Source organism: Leucoraja erinacea, chromosome 20, assembly GCF_028641065.1.
Source record: "Leucoraja erinacea ecotype New England chromosome 20, Leri_hhj_1, whole genome shotgun sequence".
Lineage (NCBI taxonomy): Eukaryota > Metazoa > Chordata > Chondrichthyes > Rajiformes > Rajidae > Leucoraja > Leucoraja erinaceus.
In genome coordinates this window covers 22,734,726-22,756,541 of record NC_073396.1, presented here as the reverse complement: position 1 = coordinate 22,756,541, position 21,816 = coordinate 22,734,726, and the positions used below count along the sequence as shown (strand labels likewise).

The 21,816-nt window shown below is 44.1% G+C and overlaps 1 protein-coding gene across 1 annotated transcript in view; it reads left to right on the top strand.

Annotated features, from left to right (window-relative positions):
• The window catches only part of LOC129706958 (arf-GAP with dual PH domain-containing protein 1-like), a 120,690-nt gene that overhangs the window by 56,595 nt on the left and 42,279 nt on the right, over positions 1–21,816 (top strand). The window contains exons 2-4 of the mRNA XM_055651643.1: positions 1,853–1,983; positions 3,666–3,757; positions 6,336–6,418. Of these exons, the coding sequence (XP_055507618.1) occupies positions 1,853–1,983; positions 3,666–3,757; positions 6,336–6,418 (306 nt within the window). The remainder of the gene's footprint in view (positions 1–1,852; positions 1,984–3,665; positions 3,758–6,335; positions 6,419–21,816) is intronic.

Sequence of the window (21,816 nt, the reverse complement as noted above, 5' to 3'; positions counted from 1 at the left end):
GCCAATATAACGAGAAAATCACCAGTGTATCACCAAGCAGGCAATGACATTATTTCAACATCCTGGACAATATTTATCCTTCATTAAAAATTTAGTACCTAGCTATTGGCTGCCTCGGTTTCTACATTACAGCAGTGATTTTGAAAGTGCCTCATTTGTTATTTAGGAGGAGTTGGTTTGCCAGACACTATGGAAATGCAAATCTGTCTGTATTGTACAATTTATTAATCAAGCCATCATGTCTAATGCAGTACAGATTATTAAACGAGCTCAGAGTTTACTGCGCAAAATATGTCGACTCAGGCTAGTGGAAGTCCATTACAAACAAACTCAATTACTTGTGATGTATAACAGCATGTTGACAGGGTAAATTAAACTGGGAGAAATATCTTGGGACCTTGATGAAAATTATTCACGAGGCAGCTGATCAATATTTAAGAAGCAGGGCTGTGATACAGACACTGAAGTAATAGCTCAGATGTGGTAAGTCTCAGAAACTATTAACTGTCAGCTGAAGCAAGCTCTTCAGCACGACGATTGTTCTTTGTAGTACAGAGAGGCTATAGGTATGTAATCAAGGTGTATACACTGAAGATTCAATGGACTGTCGAAATCATTGAGGCTTGATGTACTGTCAGGGGTCAACATCTCATGATGTTGACCCCTAAGCCACTGCTCAAGGAATTAGTGATTTTTGGAAAGCAAAGAATTTTTACTGAAAAGAATGTATGATTTAATGGAGATGCAAGAAACTGCAGATCAAAGGTATCAAAGGTATTTTATTGGTCACATTCACATACACCTGGGTGTAGTGAAGTGAAATGCTTCTTGCCATTTTGCAGCACATAAAGAAGGAATACAGACATAACATTAATAAGAGTTTTAAACATAAAGAACATCCCCCCATAATGGTTCCCATTATGAGGGAAGGCACAAATTCCAGTCCCCAACCCCAGTCCACCCATAGTCGGGCCTATTGAAGCCTCCGCAGTTGCCTATGGAGGCCCGATGTTCCAGGCCGTTCTCGCCGGGTGATGTTGCTCCGGTGTAGGGAGAGTCCTCTCAGCGGCATGGGAACCCTGGAACGGCCACTTCCGTACTGGAGGCCACGGCTTCCGAAGCCAACAAGGCCGCGCCGGTTGGAGCTCCACCACTGGCTATCTCATCTAGAGATCCCAGGCTCCCGGTGTAAAGTTCAGCGCCGCCACCCGCAGCTGGTCGCTCCACAATCCCGCAGCTCCGTGATGTTTTCCTCAGCGATCTTCAGCTCACCGGAGTTCCAACACGGCGACCCGGGCAAGGCATCGCCCGCTCTGCGATAACGCTCCAGCGCTGTGCCGCCGCCGAAGCCGAGGATCTGGGCGGTCCCCAACAGGAAACGCCGCTCTAGGCCTGCTGGTAGCCCGCGAGGACGGGTCGAAGCTGCAGCCCGGAAAAAAGCTGCCTCTCCGACCAGGTAGGGACCCTGAAAGGGTTTTCCCCTTCCCCCCCCACCTCCCCCACATAAAAAAGTCTAGACGTCCAAACAAAACACTTAACTAACTAAAATAAAAAATAAAAAGATGAAAAGACAGACAGCTGCTGGCTGGGCAGCCATGCACAGGACAGCGCCCCCTCTTATGCTCTTATCTTGAACAAAACACAAAGTGCTGTCGTAACTCAGCTGTTCAGGCAGCATCAGAGGGAGGAAGGACAGGCAACATTTCGGGTGGGGACCCATCTTCGCCTGTCCATTCCCTCCATAGATGCTACCTGACCTGCTTGTGTGTTTTGATGATGTATAATTTAATAATGGTTCCCGTTGGGGAAAAAGTGAGGGTCTCATAATAAAAGTCCTGATCTTTTTTTTCAGATAATGACTGGGCATCCTATACTCTTGGAATTTTTATTTGTTTAAATTGTTCGGGAATTCATCGAAATATTCCTCAAGTTAGCAAAGTGAAATCCGTTCGGTTAGATGCCTGGGAGGACGATGAAGTTCAGGTAGGTCATATCAGATAACATATAGTGTTTATTTGTTCCTCTCTGCAGTGCTCTCTCACTGCAACACGTCGCTCTCTCTGTCTCACTCTCTCTCTCTCTCCGCTCTCTCTCTGCTCTCTCTCTCTCTCTGCTCCCTCTCTCTCTCCCTCTCTCCCCCTCTCCCCTTCTCTCCCCCCTCTCTACATGAAAGGAAACTATCTATCTCTCTTAACCCCCCTCTCTCCCCCCCTCTCCTCCCCCCCCCCCCCCCCCCCCCCCCCCCCCCCCCCCCCCCCCCTCCCCCCCTCTCTCCCCCCCCCTCTCCTCCCCCCCCTCTACCCCCCCCCTCCCCTCTCCCCCCCCCTCCCTCTCTCTCTCCCCCCCCTCTCCCCCCCCTCTCTCTCCTCCCCCCTCTCTCCCCCCCCCTCTCTCTCCCCCCCTCTCTTCCCCCCCTCTCCCCCCTCTCCCCCCCCCCCCTCTCTTTCCCCCCACCTCTCTTCCCTCTCTCCCCCCCCCCCCCTCTCTCTCTGCCTGACCCCCTGCCCACTCCCCCTGTCTGTCTCACTCACAGGTTGGGAACAGTGGAACATCAGATTCCTGGTCTGGAATGGTCATTCAGATCTAACCAGGATTGGTTGGGAATCTCTCAATTGGGTGTAACCAGCCAGTATTGTTTCCCATTGAATTTGTTGGAATATCAAATCAGGCGACATATAATACATTGCACCTGCTCCATTTGGTCTTCTGATGGATGGATTAGTGTGGCTGGGAACTCTGAAATTCAAACCCTTCTTTCCTCTATTGTTTCCCAATGTGGTTTATTTTTACCACTTGAAATAAAATAAATGAGACCACACTATACCTCCATGCCCTCCACTGCCAGTCCATTGTGGCTACAGTTTTGCTTGATTTAGACATACAGCATGGAAACGGGCCCTTGGACCATTGAATAAGGGCAGCGTGAAGTGTAGATGGATTCAATGGAAGGCGGGCTGGCTTGCGTGATGTTCTGAGCTACGTCCACACCACTCTGCAGTTAATTGTTCTCTGTAAGATAACTGGTTTATGTAAAATTGCCCCTGGTGTGCAGGGAGTGCATGAGAAAGTGGGATAACATAAACTGGTGTGAATGGGTGATCGATGGCCGGCGTGGACTTGGTGAGCCGAAGAGCTTGTTTCCGTGCTGTATCTTTCCATTAACTTAACAGTAATTCAATACAGGTTGAACACTGATTTTCCGGCAACTGATAGTCCACCCACCCCTATAATTCAGAAAAATTACGAAAGCTTAGTTGACATTTCCTGAGTCGAACTGTCGCAACGTTTAAGAAGCAATTAGACAGGTACATGGATAGAGAAACTCAGCGGGTGCAGCAGCATCTATGGAGCGAAGGAAATAGGCGACGTTTCGGGCCGAAACCCTTCTTCAAACCGAAACGTCGCCTATTTCCTTCGCTCCATAGATGCTGCTGCACCCGCTGAGTTTCTCCAGCAATTTTGTGTACCTTCGATCTTCCAGCATCTGCAGTTCCCTTCTTGAACACAGGTACATGGATAGGACAGGTTTAGAGGGATATGGGCCATATGCAGGCGTGGGACTAGTGTAGATGGGAAATGTTGGTTGTTGTGGGCAAGTTGGGGCGAGGGGCCTGTTTCCACGCCGTATGACTCTGATTTATATCTGTGCTTTTTTTCTCTCGAAGTTCATGACCTCCAATGGGAACAGCATAGTTAAAGCAAAATATGAATCAAATTGGCCGCCATTTTACTACGGACCGACATTTACAGATTGCCAGTAAGTCAGCAAGCTGTCATTTTTTATTGTATTGATTACATTGAGCATGTCTTCAGACATTAATCACAATTCTTTTTGTCTGTATTTTGTATAAATAGGGCTTGTCAAATGAATGTAAAGGATCCTGTTGTCAATGTATTGAAGCAAAGAAGAGGAGTTATACTGGGGCTTTGACCTACACTTATTACTTAATCTACATCACTCAAGTAGATAAGCAGCATCTCTGGAGAGAAGGAATAGGTCTGAAGAAGGGTCTCGACCCGAAATATCACCCATTCCTTCTCTCCACAGGTGCTGCCTGTCCCGCTGAGTTACTCCAGCATTTTGTGTCTATCTTCAGTTTAAACCAGCATCTGCAGTTCCTTCCTACACTCAAGTAGATAATCTGACCATTTACTTTGCTGCTGATTCAGCACCAGAGACCCAGGTTCGATCCTGACTATGGGTGCTGACTGTGCAGAGTTTGTTGTAAAATGTGGGTTTTCTCCGGGTGCTCCGGTTTCCTCCCACATTCCAAAGATGTGTACGTTTTTTGGGTTAATTGGCTTCAATAAATTGTCCTTGGTGCATGGGATAACATAGAACGAATATATGGGTGATCGATGGTCAGCACGGGCTCGGTGGACCGAAGGGCCAGTTTGCACGCTGAATGTCTAAAAACAAATTATGGGGTTGTCGAGTCATTCCCCGGAGGGAGATTTTTCGATGTTGGTTTGTACGATTTAGTTGTTCCCATTCCTTTAAACAACGATGACTACATTTGGAAAAGTGCCCAATGACCTGCATAGGTCATAGAATGCCCTGAGATCTTACCGAGCAAAGTCTTATGGTGCAAGTTCAGGTGCAAATTCTTCTTCAGGCATAGGCAGAGGAAACCACAACACACAGCTAAAATCAGTTTGCTAACCGTGTGAACGGCTTGTTGGTGAAGGCTGAGATTAATTTAAATCGTAGCATGTTTATTTAATTATATGGAACATGTAGTCATCCATATACAATGCTTTATCCTGTATTAAAGCATTTCCTGCCAGAAATTGTATGGAGATGGTTGATAAATTGAATGGGGCCTAACACGGGTACTGTATGACACACCATCTGTGCCTGATTAGTGGGGCTTGGATTTATGCAGCATGCAATAACTGCAGTGAGACAGTGAGAGGCTTATGTGACAGCAGTGTTGAAAGAGGAAGTGATGTAGAATTGTGTATTGTCCACTGTGCTGTTTGAGGGAACAGTCTTGATTTCAACTTATTAATGCCGAGCTGATGTTTTGGAACAAAAGTGACTCAACACATTGTGTGGGACACGCTCAACAGACTGTGCCCTTGCCAGATTCGACCACTTACAAATTTAACTCTGAAATGTGTTCTGAGGTGGCACGGTGGCTCAGCAGTAAAGTTGCTGCCTTACAGCACAAGAGACCCGGGTTTGATCCTGACTAGGAATGCTAGGTTTGTAAATACTGTACAAAGTTTTATAACCTGCGTGAGTTTTCTCTGTGAACTCAGGTTTCCTCTCACACACCAAAGACATACAGGTTTGTAGGCTAATTGGCTCGGTAAAAATTGTAAATTGTCCCTAGTGTGTGTAGGATAGTGTTAGTGTGCAGGGATCGCTGGTCGGCACGGACTTAGTGGGCCGAAGGGCCTGTTTCCGTGCTGTATCTCTAAACTAAACTAAACTATAGAAATACAATTTGGTGGTAAGGGACTATACAGCATATTGCTTTTTATCTTCGGATAATAGATTTTATTTCTTGATAACTATTTCCATAATCTACCTGTATATAAATTCCATGTATCTACCTATCACTCACCAGGCTTTGTCCTGCCCCCTCCACCCCCCCCCCCCCCCCCCCCCCCCCCCCCCCCCCCCACCACAATCAGTCTGAAGACCCAAAACGTCACCTATCCATGCGTTCTCCAGAGATGCTGCCTGAACTGCTGAGTTATTCCAGCGCTTTATGTCCTTTTTTTTAAAATTGGAGTCATCTCGTTCAGCTCTGAGCAACTAACAACCAATGGTCTGGGAATCAAGTCTGTTATTTTCCTACCCAGTTAAAAATATTTTTTTATTTGTAAACCAGCGTCTTCAGTTCCTTGTATCTTCATGGTGTTTAATTAGTCAGATGTCCTTTTGACATGATACCATTAAAAATACACTAATCGGTAAAGTGTTAAAAGCATTTAGATTAACCCCCTCCTGCACCCCAATGCCTCCAACTTTCCACTCTGTCACCTGCAAAAACATTACGTGAAGAAATTAGAAATAGAAACCGTAAATCCTAAAAAGTGCACAGCAGGTCTGTCAGTAGAGAGACAACAAGTCAATGATCTATCATCAGGTGTGTGTGGAGTTTGTACATCATATCTGTGACCATATAGGCTTCCACCGGGTGCTCTGGTTTCTGAACTTGCAAACTCCGTACAGATAGCACCCATAGTCAGGACTGAACCTAGGTCTCTGGCGCTGTAAGGCAGCAACTCTACTGCTGCGCCTCCGTGCCATTACCTTATTGTGCTAAACAATTGCGCTCCTGGTGAAGTTTTCTAAAGTTTACTCTCTGCTTTCTTCTTAGAGTGCTTCGGGAACAGTGGATCCGCAGCAAATATGAGAGAGAGGAATTCATGTGCATTGAGAAACAAGAGCCTTACTCAGCAGGTAGGAAGGGTTCCGTATACTTCTCAGAGAAACTGGTTGCACCAAAAAACTACTTCATTGCCACTCCATCCACCACTATATATTTGTTCTCTCTCCCTATGGCTTGCTCTAGCTGGATTGTAGAGGAATGATGATGTATTATTGCTCAATCGCAGAATGTGGTTGGGGCCAGTGTTTAATGTAGATCCTTCGAACTGAGTAACAAATGCGGCATTTCAGAGTACAATCTCACTATTGTGGGTGTGAGACTCTGTACTCCGGCTTGGTATTGGTTTATTATTGTCACGAATTGAGATACCGTAGAAAAACGTTTGTTTCATGCTATCTGGGCAAATCATACTATACGTTAGTACATCAGATAGTGCCGAAGAGAAAATAAACAGAGTGTTGAATATAATGTTACAGAGAAAGTGCAGATAAATTAAGGATGGCACTGTGTAGCGGCTGGTAGAGCCTCACAGTGCCAGAGACACAGTTTCAATCCCGACCTTGGGTACTGTCTGTGTGGAGTTTGCACATTCTCCCTGTGACCACGTGGGCTTCCGGGTGGTCAGGTTTCCTCCCACATCCCAGAAATGAGTGGATTTGTAGGTCAATTGGTAGTGTGGTCAATGGTTGGCGTGGACTCGATGAGCCGTAGAGATTGTTCCCATGTTGTATCTCTAAAACACTCCCTCTTCTCCCCTCTCCCATTAGGCAAGAGGTACAGAAGTGTGAAAACACATGCCTCCAGATTCGGGGGCTGTTTCTTCCCAGTTGTTATTAGGCAACTGAACCATCCTACCAACAACTAGAGAGCGGTCCTGAGCTACCATCTACCTCATTGAAGACCCTTGGACTATCTTTAATTGGATTTTACTGGACTTTATCTTGCACTAAACATGTTTCCCTTTATCATGTATCTGTAAACTGTGGATGACTAATCACGTATAGCCTTTCCGCTGACTAGTTAGGACTAAACAAAAACTTTTTCACTGTACCTCAGTACACGTGACAATAACACTAAAACTAAAACTAAAATGCAGGGACTGCAATGCGATAGATGAGAAGATGGGGAATTTTTTTTTTGTGTATTAGAGGAGTGAAGGATATTTGAGAACCAGATATGTTTTTATGTTCTTATAGTTGCTATTATTGCTACATTTATTTATGTGGCTGAATTAATAAAACCCAGCTGTTAAAGTGGAATTTGTGCTGCCGTCTTTGGATCAAGTCGTTCTGGTCTCTGGTTGTACTAATCTAGTAAGTTAATTACTCTGAGATCATGTCCAATATATGGGTCACAGCTGTTGTGTTACCTGCTAAATCTTGTGGAATTGCCAATGGCATCCTTTAAAATTTCGATAAGACATGTGGCTGAGCCTAGTCTTTTGAGATTAACGTAATTGGCAAGATTTCTTCAAAAGCAGCTGTTTAGCTAGCTGTGATTCAGAGGGTCTTGAACATCTCTTTGCTAATCTTATGATAGCTACAAGAAGCATTGAAATATTGATCTGCAGAAATGTGTAAAAAGATGTCATTAAGCTGGAAAGGATGCAGATAAGGTTCACCAGAATGTTGAACACTAAATGTTGGAGTAACTCAACGGGTCATGCAGCATCACCAGAGAGGGGTCTGAAAAGGGTTCCGAAACGAAATGTCACTTATTCCTTTTCTCCAGAGATGCAGCCTGACCAGCTAAATTACTCCAGCATCTCGTGTCTATCTTCGTTATAAACTAGTATCTGCAGTACCTTCCCACACATTTTGCCTTCACCCGAATGCTACTGAGACTTAAGGGCTTAAGTTATAAGGAGAGGCTGGATTTGCTGGGATTTTTATTGCCACAATCTAAGATCCCACCTGGCAAAAAAAAATGTGCATTCCCACAACTATCAGCGAAAACCATCCACAGATCACTCAATCACTCAATGGTAGTTATGTGCAGTCCGTAAATCAGGTGTTCTTAACCTGGACAGGACCTGGTTAAATTTATCATTGTCATTTGTGCTTTGGTAAAGTTAACAATTTGGTTTTGCATAGCATCCAAACAGATCAGATATACCATCATCAATACAATCAAGTCAAACTCAAGTACAATAGGTGGAACTATACTGAGTTGGATGATCAGCCATGATCATATTGAATGGCGGTGCAGGCTCGAAGGGCCGAATGGCCTACTCCTGCACCTATTTTCTATGTTTCTATGTTTCTATGGAACAAAGGAGAAGATACAGAGTCCAGAATATAGTTCTCGGCATTGTAGGTACCAGTTCCATTGACAAAGTCCAATGTCCGCAATGTATTTATAGTCTGAAGACAGGCACAAAATGCTGGAGTAACTCAGCGGGTCAGGCAGCATCTCTGCAGAAAAAGAATAGGTGACATTTTGGGTCGGAACCCTTCAGACTCGAAGTGTCGCCTATTGGTTTTCTGCCTGACCCGCTGTGTTGCACCAGTATTTTGAGTCCGTCTTCAGTATAAACCAACATCTGCCGTTCCTTCATACACATGTGCTGTGGTCCGTTCTGAGTTTCAGAACTGGAACACAATGAGCAGATATTAAGTTAGTGTTCATGCAGCTCAAGTGACTGAGAATGAATTTCTGTCTCCATAGTGTGCGGTTCATACCTCACAAACCCTCTCTCAGTGAGTTGGGTGCATTTTTTATTTATAGAGAAGTGAAAGCTGATCCATGTTGAATACAAGCGACATCAAAGAGTGTTTACAAAAGAGATCACATTACATGCTGATCATTATAACAAGTGCCACGTCATAAGAGCTGAATAGACCTCCTGAGATATGCTCTATGCCTTCCATAACAGCTAGATTACAGCCCAGTTTTCCTCTACCCCCTTACGGACCCCATTGGACTTTGTCTCTGGAACTGATGCGCTTACAATGCTGAGCACTATATTTTGCACTCTGTATCTCCCATTTGCTCTACCTATTGTAGATGAATTTGGCTTGATTGTATTTATGTATAGGATTATCTGATATGATTGAAGAATGTGTAAAACAAAAGTTTTCACTGTACCTTAGTACACATGACAATAATAAACCTAAACCTATATATCTGCATCTCACAACAGCAATTTCCACACGTTATCTGATTGCAAACAAGGTGGCAATGTGAAACCTATAATTTCTGCTGGTCAACCTAAATATTGCCTGAAAATATTGATGTGGAAACCAGTTTTCCCTCCTACTAAAGCTACAGGGGCTTTTTGGAGCAACAGGCTCAGGTATATGCTTAACATATGCTAAAACGTTGTTTTGTGAGGGGGAATTGATTGAGTTGTTGAAGATATACACAGGCTCCCCAGGTTACGAGAAACCTAACATACAGAAATCTGACTCTGCATAAATTCGCCCATACATTTTTCAATAATTTTTCAAGATTGTAATAATAATGAAATAGAACATAGAATAATACCACACATGAATGGGGCCCTTCGGCCCACAATGTCTGTGCCGAACAGAATGTAGACCAATACGACATTTATGACATAGAGAAATTGGTTCACGGACGGTTCTCAGAAACGAAACCCTTCGCTCTCCTCTTCACAGTTCAACGATATTACTCAGTCAACCTTGAATTGTTTTTTGGATGGTTCTAGGAAAGGAACCCTTCCGTAACCCACATACTTCCTGTCTGCATAGTCTTCTGGAATGCTATGGATCAGACCCCACATAACAGGTTTAGCAGCAAAGTAGAAGCATAATACTTAAAAAGGACATGTGTAGTTGGATTCAAAGCTTGGTTTGGGAACGGCTCCATCCAAAACTGCATGAAATTGGAGGGAGTTGTGGACACAGCCCAGACCATCACACAAACCAACCTCCCGTCCATTGACTCCATCTACACTTTATGCTGCCTCGGCAAGGCCACCAGCATTATGAAGGACCCGTCTCATCCCGGACACTCTCTCTTTTCCCCTCTCCCAACAGCAAATCGGTGCAGTAGGTTGAAAACGCATACCTCCAGATTCAGGGACAGTTTCTTCCCAGCTTATATCAGGTCCTCTCATCAGCTAGAGTGCCGTCCTGACATCTAATCAACCTCATTGGAGACCTTTGAATTATCTTTAATCGGACTTTAACTTGCACTAAATGTTGTATCCTTTATCCTTTATCAATGCATTGTGGATGTCTTGAATGTAATCATGCATAGTCTTTTCTGGATATTACGCAAACAAAAGCTTTTCACTGCACCTCGATACACATGACAATAATAAGCTAAACGATGTTGACTTAGTAGCAGATAACAGAAGACGAATGATGAAAGATTATGCATTCATTCATCGGAAGAATAATTATTCCATCTTGATCCAGTAAAACAAACCGACGTTCCACAGAGATCAGTTTTAGAATGATTGTTTTGATTTATTTCTATGTTGATGAACTAGATTTGGATGCAAGCCATAACTTCTAAGTTTGCAGATGGCAAAACATGAACTCTGAGGAGGAGAATAATATATTGCAGCAGGATATGAATGGACTGGCGGAATTGGCAGATGCATGGCCGTAGAAATTTAATATAGAGAAAATGTGAGATGATGTATTTTACTGGAAAGAATGAGGAAAGGCAAAATAGAAGAATAATTACTGTTCTAAAAGGGGTTTTGGAGCAGAAAGGCCTGGCGTTGTGGGTGCACAAACCATCGGCAGGGGCAGGGAAGGTGGAGAAAATGGCAAATAAGTCAAACACCTTTTTTTGCAGGGTGGAAATGTCAAAGATTAAAGGGCAGCTTTAAAGCTGAAAGGGACAATGTTTAAAGGAGATGTGTACGGCATGTTTTGTTTTACAAGAGGGTGGTGGAAGCAGATGCAATAATGGCATTTTAAGGGGCTTTTAGAAAGGCACATGGATTTGCAAGGAATGGAGGGATATGGTTCATGTGCAGGCCCATAAGATTAGTTTATCCTGGCATCGTGTTCGGCACAGAAATTGTGACAGTTCTTTGCTCCGTGACACAGAATATAAAACCAGGGAGATCCTTTATGAAATGTGGCCTGGCCTCAACTGGAGAATTGTGTTCAATTCTGGCAGCTATAATTACAGGAAACGTGGGAAGGTTTAGAGAGGGTTCTGAAAAGATTCACGAGAACCGTTCCTGGAACGAGGAACTCGGTGGGTCAGGGCTACATCTCTGGAGGACATGGATAGGCGGCATAGGTAGGCAACATTTCGGGTTGGGATCCTGTCTATCCATGTCCTCCAGAGACGCTGCCTGATCCGCTGAGTTACTCCAGCACTTTGTGTTTGCTTCAACGTTCCAGTGACTGCAGTTCATTGTGTCACCAAAATGTATCACCCCAGTCGGCTACATCAAAATGACTTCATACTTGCAGGATTACAATACCAAAGGTGCGTATCAAATGCATATAGACTTTAGTCACGGTTTAGAGTCAGTGGCACAGAGGTAGAGTTGCTGCTTTACAGCTCCAGAGAATCAGCTTTGATCCTGGCTAGGGGGTGCTCTCTGCACGGAGTTTGTACATTTTCCCTGTCATGGCATGGGTTTTCTCCGGGTGCTCCCGATTTTCTCCCACACACCAAGGACATACAGGTTTGTAGATTAATTGGCTTTGGTAAAAATTGGAAATTGTCCCTATTGTGTGTAGTAGGATAGTGCTAATATAGGGGTGATTGTTGGTCGATGCGGACTCGGTGGGGCAAAGGGCCTGTTTCTGCACTGTATCTCTAAAGTCTAAAGACTAACGATACAATATGGAAACAGGCCCTTTGGCCCATCTAGTCGACACCGACCATTGATCACCCGTTTGCACTAGTTCCATTTTCTTATCCACTCCCTACACTAGGTGCAATTTACACAGGCCAATTAACCTACAAACCTGCACGTCTTTGGGATATGAGAGGAAAGCAGAGAACCAGGTGGAAGCCACTGGGAGGACATGTAAAGGAAGGACGTGTAAACTCCAGCACCTGAGGTCAGGATCAAACTCTGGTCTTGAGCGTTGTGAGGCAGCAGCTCTAACAGCTGTGCCACTGCGCTGCCTAAAGCTTTGCAGCACAGAAACAGGCCATTCCTCCCAGCAGGTCATTGCTGTTATTTATCCATCACATGTGCCTCCTTCCATCTTGGACTTGGATTCAAGCCATCAAGTCTGTGCCAACTATCCAGCATAGCCAATTCCACTAATTCCACAATTGCATTTTGTTTTTAAATTCTTCCCACATTATCATCACCTTCTGCTCAGCTCTTATCATTCGTTTACACACCAGGAGCAATTTACAGTGACCCACGTCTTTAGAAAGATTAATGGGACTGAGTGGAGCACGGAGAAAGCCCAGTAGGGTGGAGGTGCAAAGGTGAAGGTGCAAAGCATAGACAGCAGTGGAGGTCAGGATTGAACTCGGAGATGGAAAGAACTGCAGATGTTGGTTTGCAACCCAAAATGCTGGAGGAACTCAGCGAGTCAGGCCTCATCTCTGGAGGACTTGGATAGGGCGATGTTTCGGGTCGGGAGACTCCTTGAGTTACTGGGACTGTGAACCATCAGCTCTACCAGCTGTGCAATCATGCTGTCCTATCTAACTATATCAGCTAATCTCTGTGTGCAGGAAGGAACTGCAGATGCTGGTTTATATCCAAGAAAGATACAAATTACTGGAATAACTCAGCGAGTCGGGCAGCATCTCTGGAGAAAAGGAATAGGTGACGTAACTAGTTGGAACCCTTCAGTGTGTATCAGCTCAACCCTGTTATCTTGTTTTCCTTTCAATCCAATTATGCCAGATCCCAGTACTGCCCCATGTCGAAATGTGTTCCCCATCTTTCTCGTGAATAAAAACAATGCACTTAACAGATGTGTACCCATCTGCCTGTTTCAGGTGGAATGTTGAATATTTTTTTCTCCCTTCCTGAGCTTTATTGGTTCCAAATACTTCCATCTGTTAATTTGGGGGGGGGGGGGGGGGGGGGGGGGGGGGGGGGTGGCGGATTGCTAAAAAAAAGTCCCTGAGGGTGCACCGTATAAATTTCTAATCACATCAAATATTTATATGTCTAATCTAAGTGGTGAGTTCCGTGCAGGTGTTACGTCTTGTCTTAAGCAGTCCACAGATTGTTTCAAAAACGATTCCAGAGACTTTGCTGTGATAATTTCATTTGCAGCGATGGTAATCCAGGAAATTGTAGTGTAGTCACTCACAGGCAGCCAGGAAATGACTTCATCAAGTGAGGGAGATGTTTTAAATTATTCATGGTATATGGACACATGCTGTCACATTTATTATCTTGAATTGAATGATGTTTTTAGACCATTTCAGAGGCGATTAATCCCACACTTTTGTAGACTGGATCTTAGATAAGATATCGTAGATGATTTCTTCCCGAAGGGATATCAGTGTGCCCGATTGCACTACAGATGCCAAAATTCTGAAATAAAGCATCAAATGCCATGAATACTCATCATGTCAGGCAGCATCTGTGGTGAGGGAAATAATGTTAACGTTTCAGGTTAATGACCTTTCACTCCCACTTGACTGGTCACTACCGCTTCTCCCCTCCTCGCATCAGGGTGAAAACGCACACCTCCAGATTCAGGGACAGTTTCTTCCCAGCTGTTATCAGGCAACTGAACCATCCTCTCATCAACTGGAGAGCAGTCAGGCTGCTACCTACCTCATTGGAGACCCTCGGGGTAGCTTTAATCAGACTTTACTGGGCCTTACCTTGTATTAAACGTTATTCCCTTTATCGTGTATGTGTACACTGTGGGTGGGTCGATTCTTTCAGCTGGCTGGTTAGCACGCAACAAAAGCTTTTTGCTGTACCTCGATACATGTGACAATAGACTAGACTAAACTCTAATTCAACTCCGTAATTGACAATTACTAATAATGGTACTATTTCAGATATTTAATCAGCTGAATCCAAATTTCCCAGCTGCTATGCCGGTATTTTGAACTTGTGACTCCACATTGGCGCGAGTTTATAGAACGGGGCGGCACAGTGCAAGAACGGTAGAGATGCTGCCTTACAGCGCCAGAGACTTGGGTTCAATCCAGACTACGAGTTTGTGCGTTCCTCCCGTGACCACTGGGATTTTCTCCGGGTGCTCTGGTTTCCTCCCACATTCCAAAGATCTGCAGGTTTTGTAGGTTAATTGGCTTCTGTAAATTGCCCCCGGTGTGTGCAAGTTAGTGTACGGGATGATTTCAGGTCGGCGCAGACTCGGTGGACTGAAGGGCCTGTTTCCCCGCTGTATCTAGGTATGTTACAAAACCTACCTGAATCGTCATTGGGAATCTGCCTGAAGGGCGCTGTTTGGAGGGGGCGGGTTTAAAACGCGATTTTTACTAGGCTGTACTAATCGCAGATGTTCGCCTAGTAAATCATTAACGACCCGGTCGCAAAAGGTATTATAAGTTTTATAGGCCTCGATGTTATAATAGACTGTCTCATTCCGCAACCTCTCGCAGCCCCAGGGTTTTATAAAGCAAACAATATGTATTATTTTTACATTAAATGGGGCATATATATAACCGTGTATATAAAGTTATCTATAGCGAGTAGTTCATTTTGGGCTTTTTATATCCCGCAGTATTTTTCTCGGCATTTGAGGCACTAATCCAGCGCGATGTCAACGTTCTAAACCAGCGCGTTCACATGAACCCACTAGAAAGCCGATTTAAATGGGCATTTATTTACAGCAATTGAACGCTAAATTCCTTCCATTTGGCCTATAAATTAAGTAAATTAGATATAAAAATCATGTTATATTGTGATTATTTGTGAATAATCTTTGGACACTTAGGCTATTTAAAAATGTTAATCTTTCCTTAAGAAATGGGCTTTTGATTATCCAAGATCACAGCTTTTTTGTAATGTCCATTGAAAATCAATAGGGAACAAGATGCTAATTTCCGAGTATGAAAATGGCCATAACTTTTTTAATACTTGAGATATGAAAGTGAATTTGGTGTCAAATTAAACTTATTGTTATGCTTTATCTGATGGGATAAATTGCAGACTTGATTTTTAAAATCTCAAAATTTTGTAACATTGCTACTGTATCTCGAAAGTCCAAAAGTGTAAAGATTGGTAGCCCCACATATTTATTACAATGCCCCACATCGCTGCAGGATTACGTTCCAGTGAGAGTGGATATGCAATTCACCCGGTACTCAGTCGCTTTAAGAATGAACTCTCGGATCTTGATCCGAATCAGTAGACTGTGTGTGGGTAAGGCAGACTGGGGAAGAGTTGAGCCAAAATAAATAGTCCCAGTTATTGAAAATGCACATTGCATTCTGCAAAATACCTCTGCACGGTCAGTGGTAGGTACGTGGAATAAGCTGCCAAAGGATGCACTGGAGCTGGGTACAATTACTGTGTTCAAAATACATTTGGACTGGTACATGGATAGGATAGATATGAGATAGTCCTACCATGAGATAATCATCCTACCACAACCACAATCCTGAGCTACAATCTACCTCATTGACGACCCTCAGACTATCTTTGATCGGACTTTGCTGGCTTTACCTTGCACTAAATGTCGTTTCCTTATCATTTATCTCTGCACTTTAAATGGCTCAATTGTAATCATGTGTTGTCTTTCCGCTGGCTGAATAGCACGCAACAAAAGCTTTTCACCTCGGTACACATAACAATTAACTAAACTAAACTAGTCATAGTCATGCAGCATGGAAACAAGCCCTTCGGCCCATCTTGCTTGCACCAACCGATATGTTCCATTCACACTAGTCTCAACCAAGGGCCGAATGGCCTCCTCCTGCACCTATTTTCTATGTTTCTATGTTTCTAACTGCCTGTGTTTGTCCCATATACCTCTAAACCTCTCCGATCCATGTGCCTGTCTGAATGTTTCTTAAACACTGTGATAGTTCCTGCCTCAACTGCCTCCACTGGCAGCTCGTTCCATACTCCCACCAACTTTTGTGTAAAAAAAATGTTACCCCTCGGGTTCCTATTAAATCTTTCCCCCTCACCTTAAAATGTTGTTCTCTGGTCTCGATTACCCTACTCTGGGCAAGAGACTCTGTGTGTTTACCCAATCTCTTGCTCCTATGATTTTGTGCACCTCTGCACTCTCATTGTCCTGCGCTTCAAGGAATAGAGTCCGCGCCTGCACAACCTCTCCTTATAGATAAATGCAGACAAATGGGACTAACTGGTCAGCATGGAGCTGTTGGGCTGAAGGGCCTGTGTCTGTGCTATATAACTGAGATATCTGTTTACTTTGTGGCATTCGGTAGCCCCGACAGGTCACTGAAAGGTAGATCAGAGGAACTAATTATTCTTGGTCCAGATAGTTTCTTTAATTGGCCCCGTCCATCCCAACTCCTAGGAAACTGGCAGTACCAAAATATATCCTGCTCACTGTGTGATAATTAGTTTGCCCAGCACTCGTGCAGTGTAATTACAGGTACACCTCTTCCTAAATCCTCCCTCGTTAAGCTTCCATTTACTGCCTACATTACCCCTCAGATATGATCTCATTAGCTTCTCTCTGCTCTTCCAAGTTTAGAATGTACAAGAGCATGGGAGGAATAGATCAGGTAAACGCACAGAGTCTGTAACCCAGAGTAGGGGAATCAAGAAGCAGAGGACATACAGAAGGTTTAAGGTGAGGGGGAAAGATTTAATAGGAACTTGAGAAGCAACTTTTTTACTCAAAGGGTGGTGGGTGTATGGAACGAGGTGCCGGAGGAAGCGGTTGAGACAGTTACTATCACAATGTTTAAGAAACAGGTGCATGGATTGGATAGGTTTAGAGGGATATGGCCCTAACACAGGCAGGGGGAAATAGTATAGACGGGGCATGTTATCGGTGCTGGCAAGTTGGGCTGAAAGCCTGCTTCTATGCCGTATTACTCCACGACTATGAAATTGCTGCAAGGAGGATGACAAGAGATGCCAACTACCATATTAGCCAACGAGTCATTTTTTCTTGAACACCAGGACCAGATAAGTCAAGAAAGATAGGTGGGATTTTATGGCACTCCAAATGCTGGAAATCTGACCTAGAACATGGAACAGTACAGCACAAGAACAGATATTTTGGCCCACCCACAAAGTGTTTGCCAAACATAATGCCAAGACCAACTCTCATCTGCCTGCGTATAATCCTATCCCTGCATTCCCTGCACATACATATTCCTGTGTAAAAGTCTCTTAAATGCCACTAACATATCTGCCTCAACCACCATCAACAGCAGCATGTTCCAGGCGTTCATGACCCCTGTGTAAAAACAAAGCTTGTCCTTTTAAACTTTGCCCCCCTCACGTTAAACCTATGCCCTTTAATATTTCCATCCTGGGAAAAAGATTTGCACTAGCTATCCAATCTATGCCTCTCATAATTTTATGTAAATAAGTTAAAGATTGGTAATTAGATTAACATAGAAACATAGAAAATAGGTGCAGGAGTAGGCCATTCGGCCTTTCGAGCCTGCACCACCATTCAATATGATCATGGCTGATCATCCAACTCAGTATCCCATCCCTGCCTTCTCTCCATACCCACTGATCCCTTTAGCCACAAGGGCCACATCTAACTCCCTCTTAAATATAGCCAATGAACTGGCCTCAACTACCTTCTGTGGCAGAGAATTCCACAGATTCACCACTCTCTGTGTAAAAAATGATTTTCTCATCTCTGTCCTAAAAGCCTTCCCTCTTATCCTTAAACTGTGACCCCTAGTTCTGGACCTCCCCAACATCGGGAATAATCTTCCTGCATCTAGCCTGTCCAATCCCTTAAGAATTTCATAAGTTTCTATAAGATCCCCCCTCAATCTTCTAAATTCTAGTGTGTACAAGCCTGGTGTATCCAGTCTTTCTTCATTTGAAAGTCCTGCCATCCCAGGAATCAGTCTGGTGAACTTTCTCTGTACTCCCTCTATGGCAAGAATGTCTTTCCTCAGATTAGGAGACCAAAACTGTACGCAATACTCCAGGTGTTGTCTCAACAAGACCCTGTACAACTGCAGTAGAACCTCCTTGCTCTTATACTCAAATCCTTTTGCTATTAAGAGGGGAAGGTGGGAGGATATCTATCAATCCTGAGGGGAATTCGCCCCAGGGTTAAATAAATGATCACAGACCCAGGTACCACAGCATCGTCGCTTATCGAGCTGCTGCTTCTCAGCGCCAGTGACCCAGGTTCAATCCTGACCTGGAGTGCTGTGTGCATGCAGTTTGCACATTCTCCCACTTGTGTATGTGACAAATAAACTCGACTTGACTTGACTTGACTTTGTGAATTTCTTCCAGTTTCCATGCACATCCCAAAGACGCGAGTTTGTAGATTAATTGGCTCTGTAAATTGATGCCTAGTGAAAAGACTATTGGACTAAAGTGCATGGGTGACCGATGGTCGGCGTGGACTCGCTGCGTCAAAGGGCCTGTTTCCCTGCTGTATCTGAAAACTAAACTAAACGAAAAACAATTTTGACTAAAGTCTGAAGATGGGTTCTCACCTGAAACGTCACCTATCCATGTTCCCCAGAGAAGCTGGCCTGACTTGCTGAGTAAACTCCAGCACTTTGTGTCTTTTTTGTAAACCAGCATCTGCAGTTCCTTGTGTCTTCAAAAATTGCAAGCTTCATTGATGCCATTTTATTGATCGCGGCACCTTAAGAGCCACTATAACCCACAATGAGATCAATTACCTCTAAGATGAATTCATTTAAGTTTTTTTTTATTGGAATTTATTCGCAAGAGAATTATAGACAATAGACAATAGGTGCAGGAGTAGGCCATTCGGCCCTTCGAGACAGCACCGCTATTCAATGTGATCATGGCTGATCAATAAGTAATCCGTTCCTGCCTTTCCCCATATCCCCTGACTTTCCCCTCCGCTTTTTTTATTGGAAGCATCCAGAGAACCGGCCTTCTGCTGAGGCAGAGAATTCCACAGACTCACAAGACTCTGTTCTAGATGGTGCAGACTCCCCCAACATTGGGAATATGTTTCCTGCCTCTAGCTTGTCCAAGCCCTTAACAATCCTATATGTTTCAATAAGATCCTCTCTCATCCTTCTAAACTCCAGAGTGTACAAGCCCAGCTGCTCCCTTCTCTCAGCATATGACAGTCCCGCCATCCCGGGAATTAACCTTGTAAACCTACGCTGCACCCCCTCAATAGCAAGAATGACCTTCCTCAAATTAGGGGACCAAAACTGCACACAATACTCCAGGTGTGGTCTCACTAGGGCTCTGTACAACTGCAGAAGTCTACAACTCTTCACACTGGCCACATAAGCTTCGAGTGATGTTTGAAATGTGCTTGTGGCTATGTACTCCTCTGTTCTATACGCAAATGTGCCAATTATGGCAAGAGTGGGAACAGAGTTGGCCTGCAGCTCTACGAGCCACTTGGACTTATTTTGGATGTGAACCAAACGTAGTTTATTTACAAACCTTTCAGGCCAACTGGCAGAACAAAAGCTATATTTGATCCCAAGAGACTTCAACTGGAGGGATCGCAATTGACAGAATTTGAGTTATTTCCAAGAAAATCTTCCAGAACAATAAGTAATGAAGCAAAATCAGTGTCCTCTTCTGGACCAGGAATCCCCAGTATTGAGACCCCATTTGTTCTCATTTACGATTCATAGTCATATAGCAAGGAAATGGACCCTTCAGCCCAATTCGACCAAATGCCTATCTACTCTAATTCCTTCAGTCATAGAGTCATATGGCAGGGAAACAAGCCCTTTGGCCCAACTTGCCCATGCCAATCAAGAAGTTCCATCTGCACTTGTCCCACATAGAGAGTGGTGAGTATATGGATCGAGTTGTTGGAGGAGGTGGTAGCGAGAGGTGCAATTGTAATCTGTGGAGGGATTCGACAGACTATGTTTCAGGTTGGGATACCTAACTCTGGAGAAAGGTCCCGACCAGAAACATTGTCAGTCGTTTCCCTCCACAGATGCTGCCTGACCTGCTGAGTTCCTCTAGCATTTTGTGTTGTGTCTGAGACTTCGTAGTTTAATTTAGTTTAGAGATACAGCAGGCCCTTAGGCCCATCGAGTCCACACTGACCGTCCATTACCCATTCACACTAGCTCTACGTTATTCCCATCCACTCCCTAATTTACAGAGGCCAATTAACCTATAAACCTGCATGACTTTGGGATGTGGGAGGAAACCCACGCAATTACAGGGAGAACATATAAACTCACAAAAACAGTACCCGTTCAGGATCGAACCTAGATCTCTGGCGCTGTGAGACATCAGCTTTGCCAGCTGTGTCACTGTGCCGCATAAAATTAATTCATTTGATGATCATGTTTATAACATGATGTTTGGAGTATTTTCTTTAATCTAACTGCCGGAGCCAATGTTAATCCATCTCCAGCCTCTAATCCCTGTCTCTCCTGATCTCCACATTCTTCGTATAGAAGTCGGGAGGTCATATTGCAGTTATATTAGACATTGGTGAGGCCACATTTAGAGTATTGTGTTCTGTTTTGGGCAACATGTTATAGGAAAAATGTTGTCAAGCTGGAAAGGGTGGAGAGAAGATTTACGAGGATGTTGCCAGGACTCGAGGGCCTGAGCTATAGGGAGAGGCTGAGCAGGCTAGAACGCTATTATTTGGAGCGCAGGAAGAAGAGGGGTGATTTTATCGAGGTGCACAAAATCATGAGAGGAATAGATCGGGTAAACATGCAGAGTCTCTTGCCAACAGTTGGGGAATCGTGAACATCAGAGGACATAAGTCTAAGGTGAGGGGAGAAAGATTTAATAGGATTCTGAGGGGTAACCTTTTTACACAAAGTGTGGTGGGCGCATGAAATGAGCTTCCGAAGGAGGTAGTTGAGGCAAGTACTATCACAACATTTAAGAAACATTTGGACAGGTACATGGATAGGATAGGTTTAGAGGGATATGGGCCAAACGCAGGCAGGTGGGACTAGTGTAGATGAGACCTGTTGGTCAGTGTGTGTATGCTGGGCCGAAGGGCCTGTTTCTACACTGTGTGACCCCATGACTCTTCCCCCAACCCTGGATCTCACCTCAGCGATCTGCACTCCTTCAGTTCTTGCTCATCCTCCAGTTTTAAGCACTCCATTGTGTGTGTGTGTGTGTGTGCCTTTGGAGAATAGAGCCCTGAGCCCTGTACTTCCCTCCCTTAGTCCCTCCATCTCCTCGATTATATTTCTAATCTCTGGCCATGCATCAAATGGTATCAAATTTTCATCTTCTAACACTCGTTTTATATGCCTGGAGGATGTTTCGCTACTTCAAGGCCTTGTATAAATGCAAATCATATTGTAAAATTAATTATTTCAACAATAAAGGTGGAACCATTCTGGACCCTGTCAAGTTTGCTGATGGGACTGTCAGCAAATTAATTGTCTCGGTTGAAATTGAAAAGATGAATGATGTAATCTGGAGTTTACTGTAAGTTAT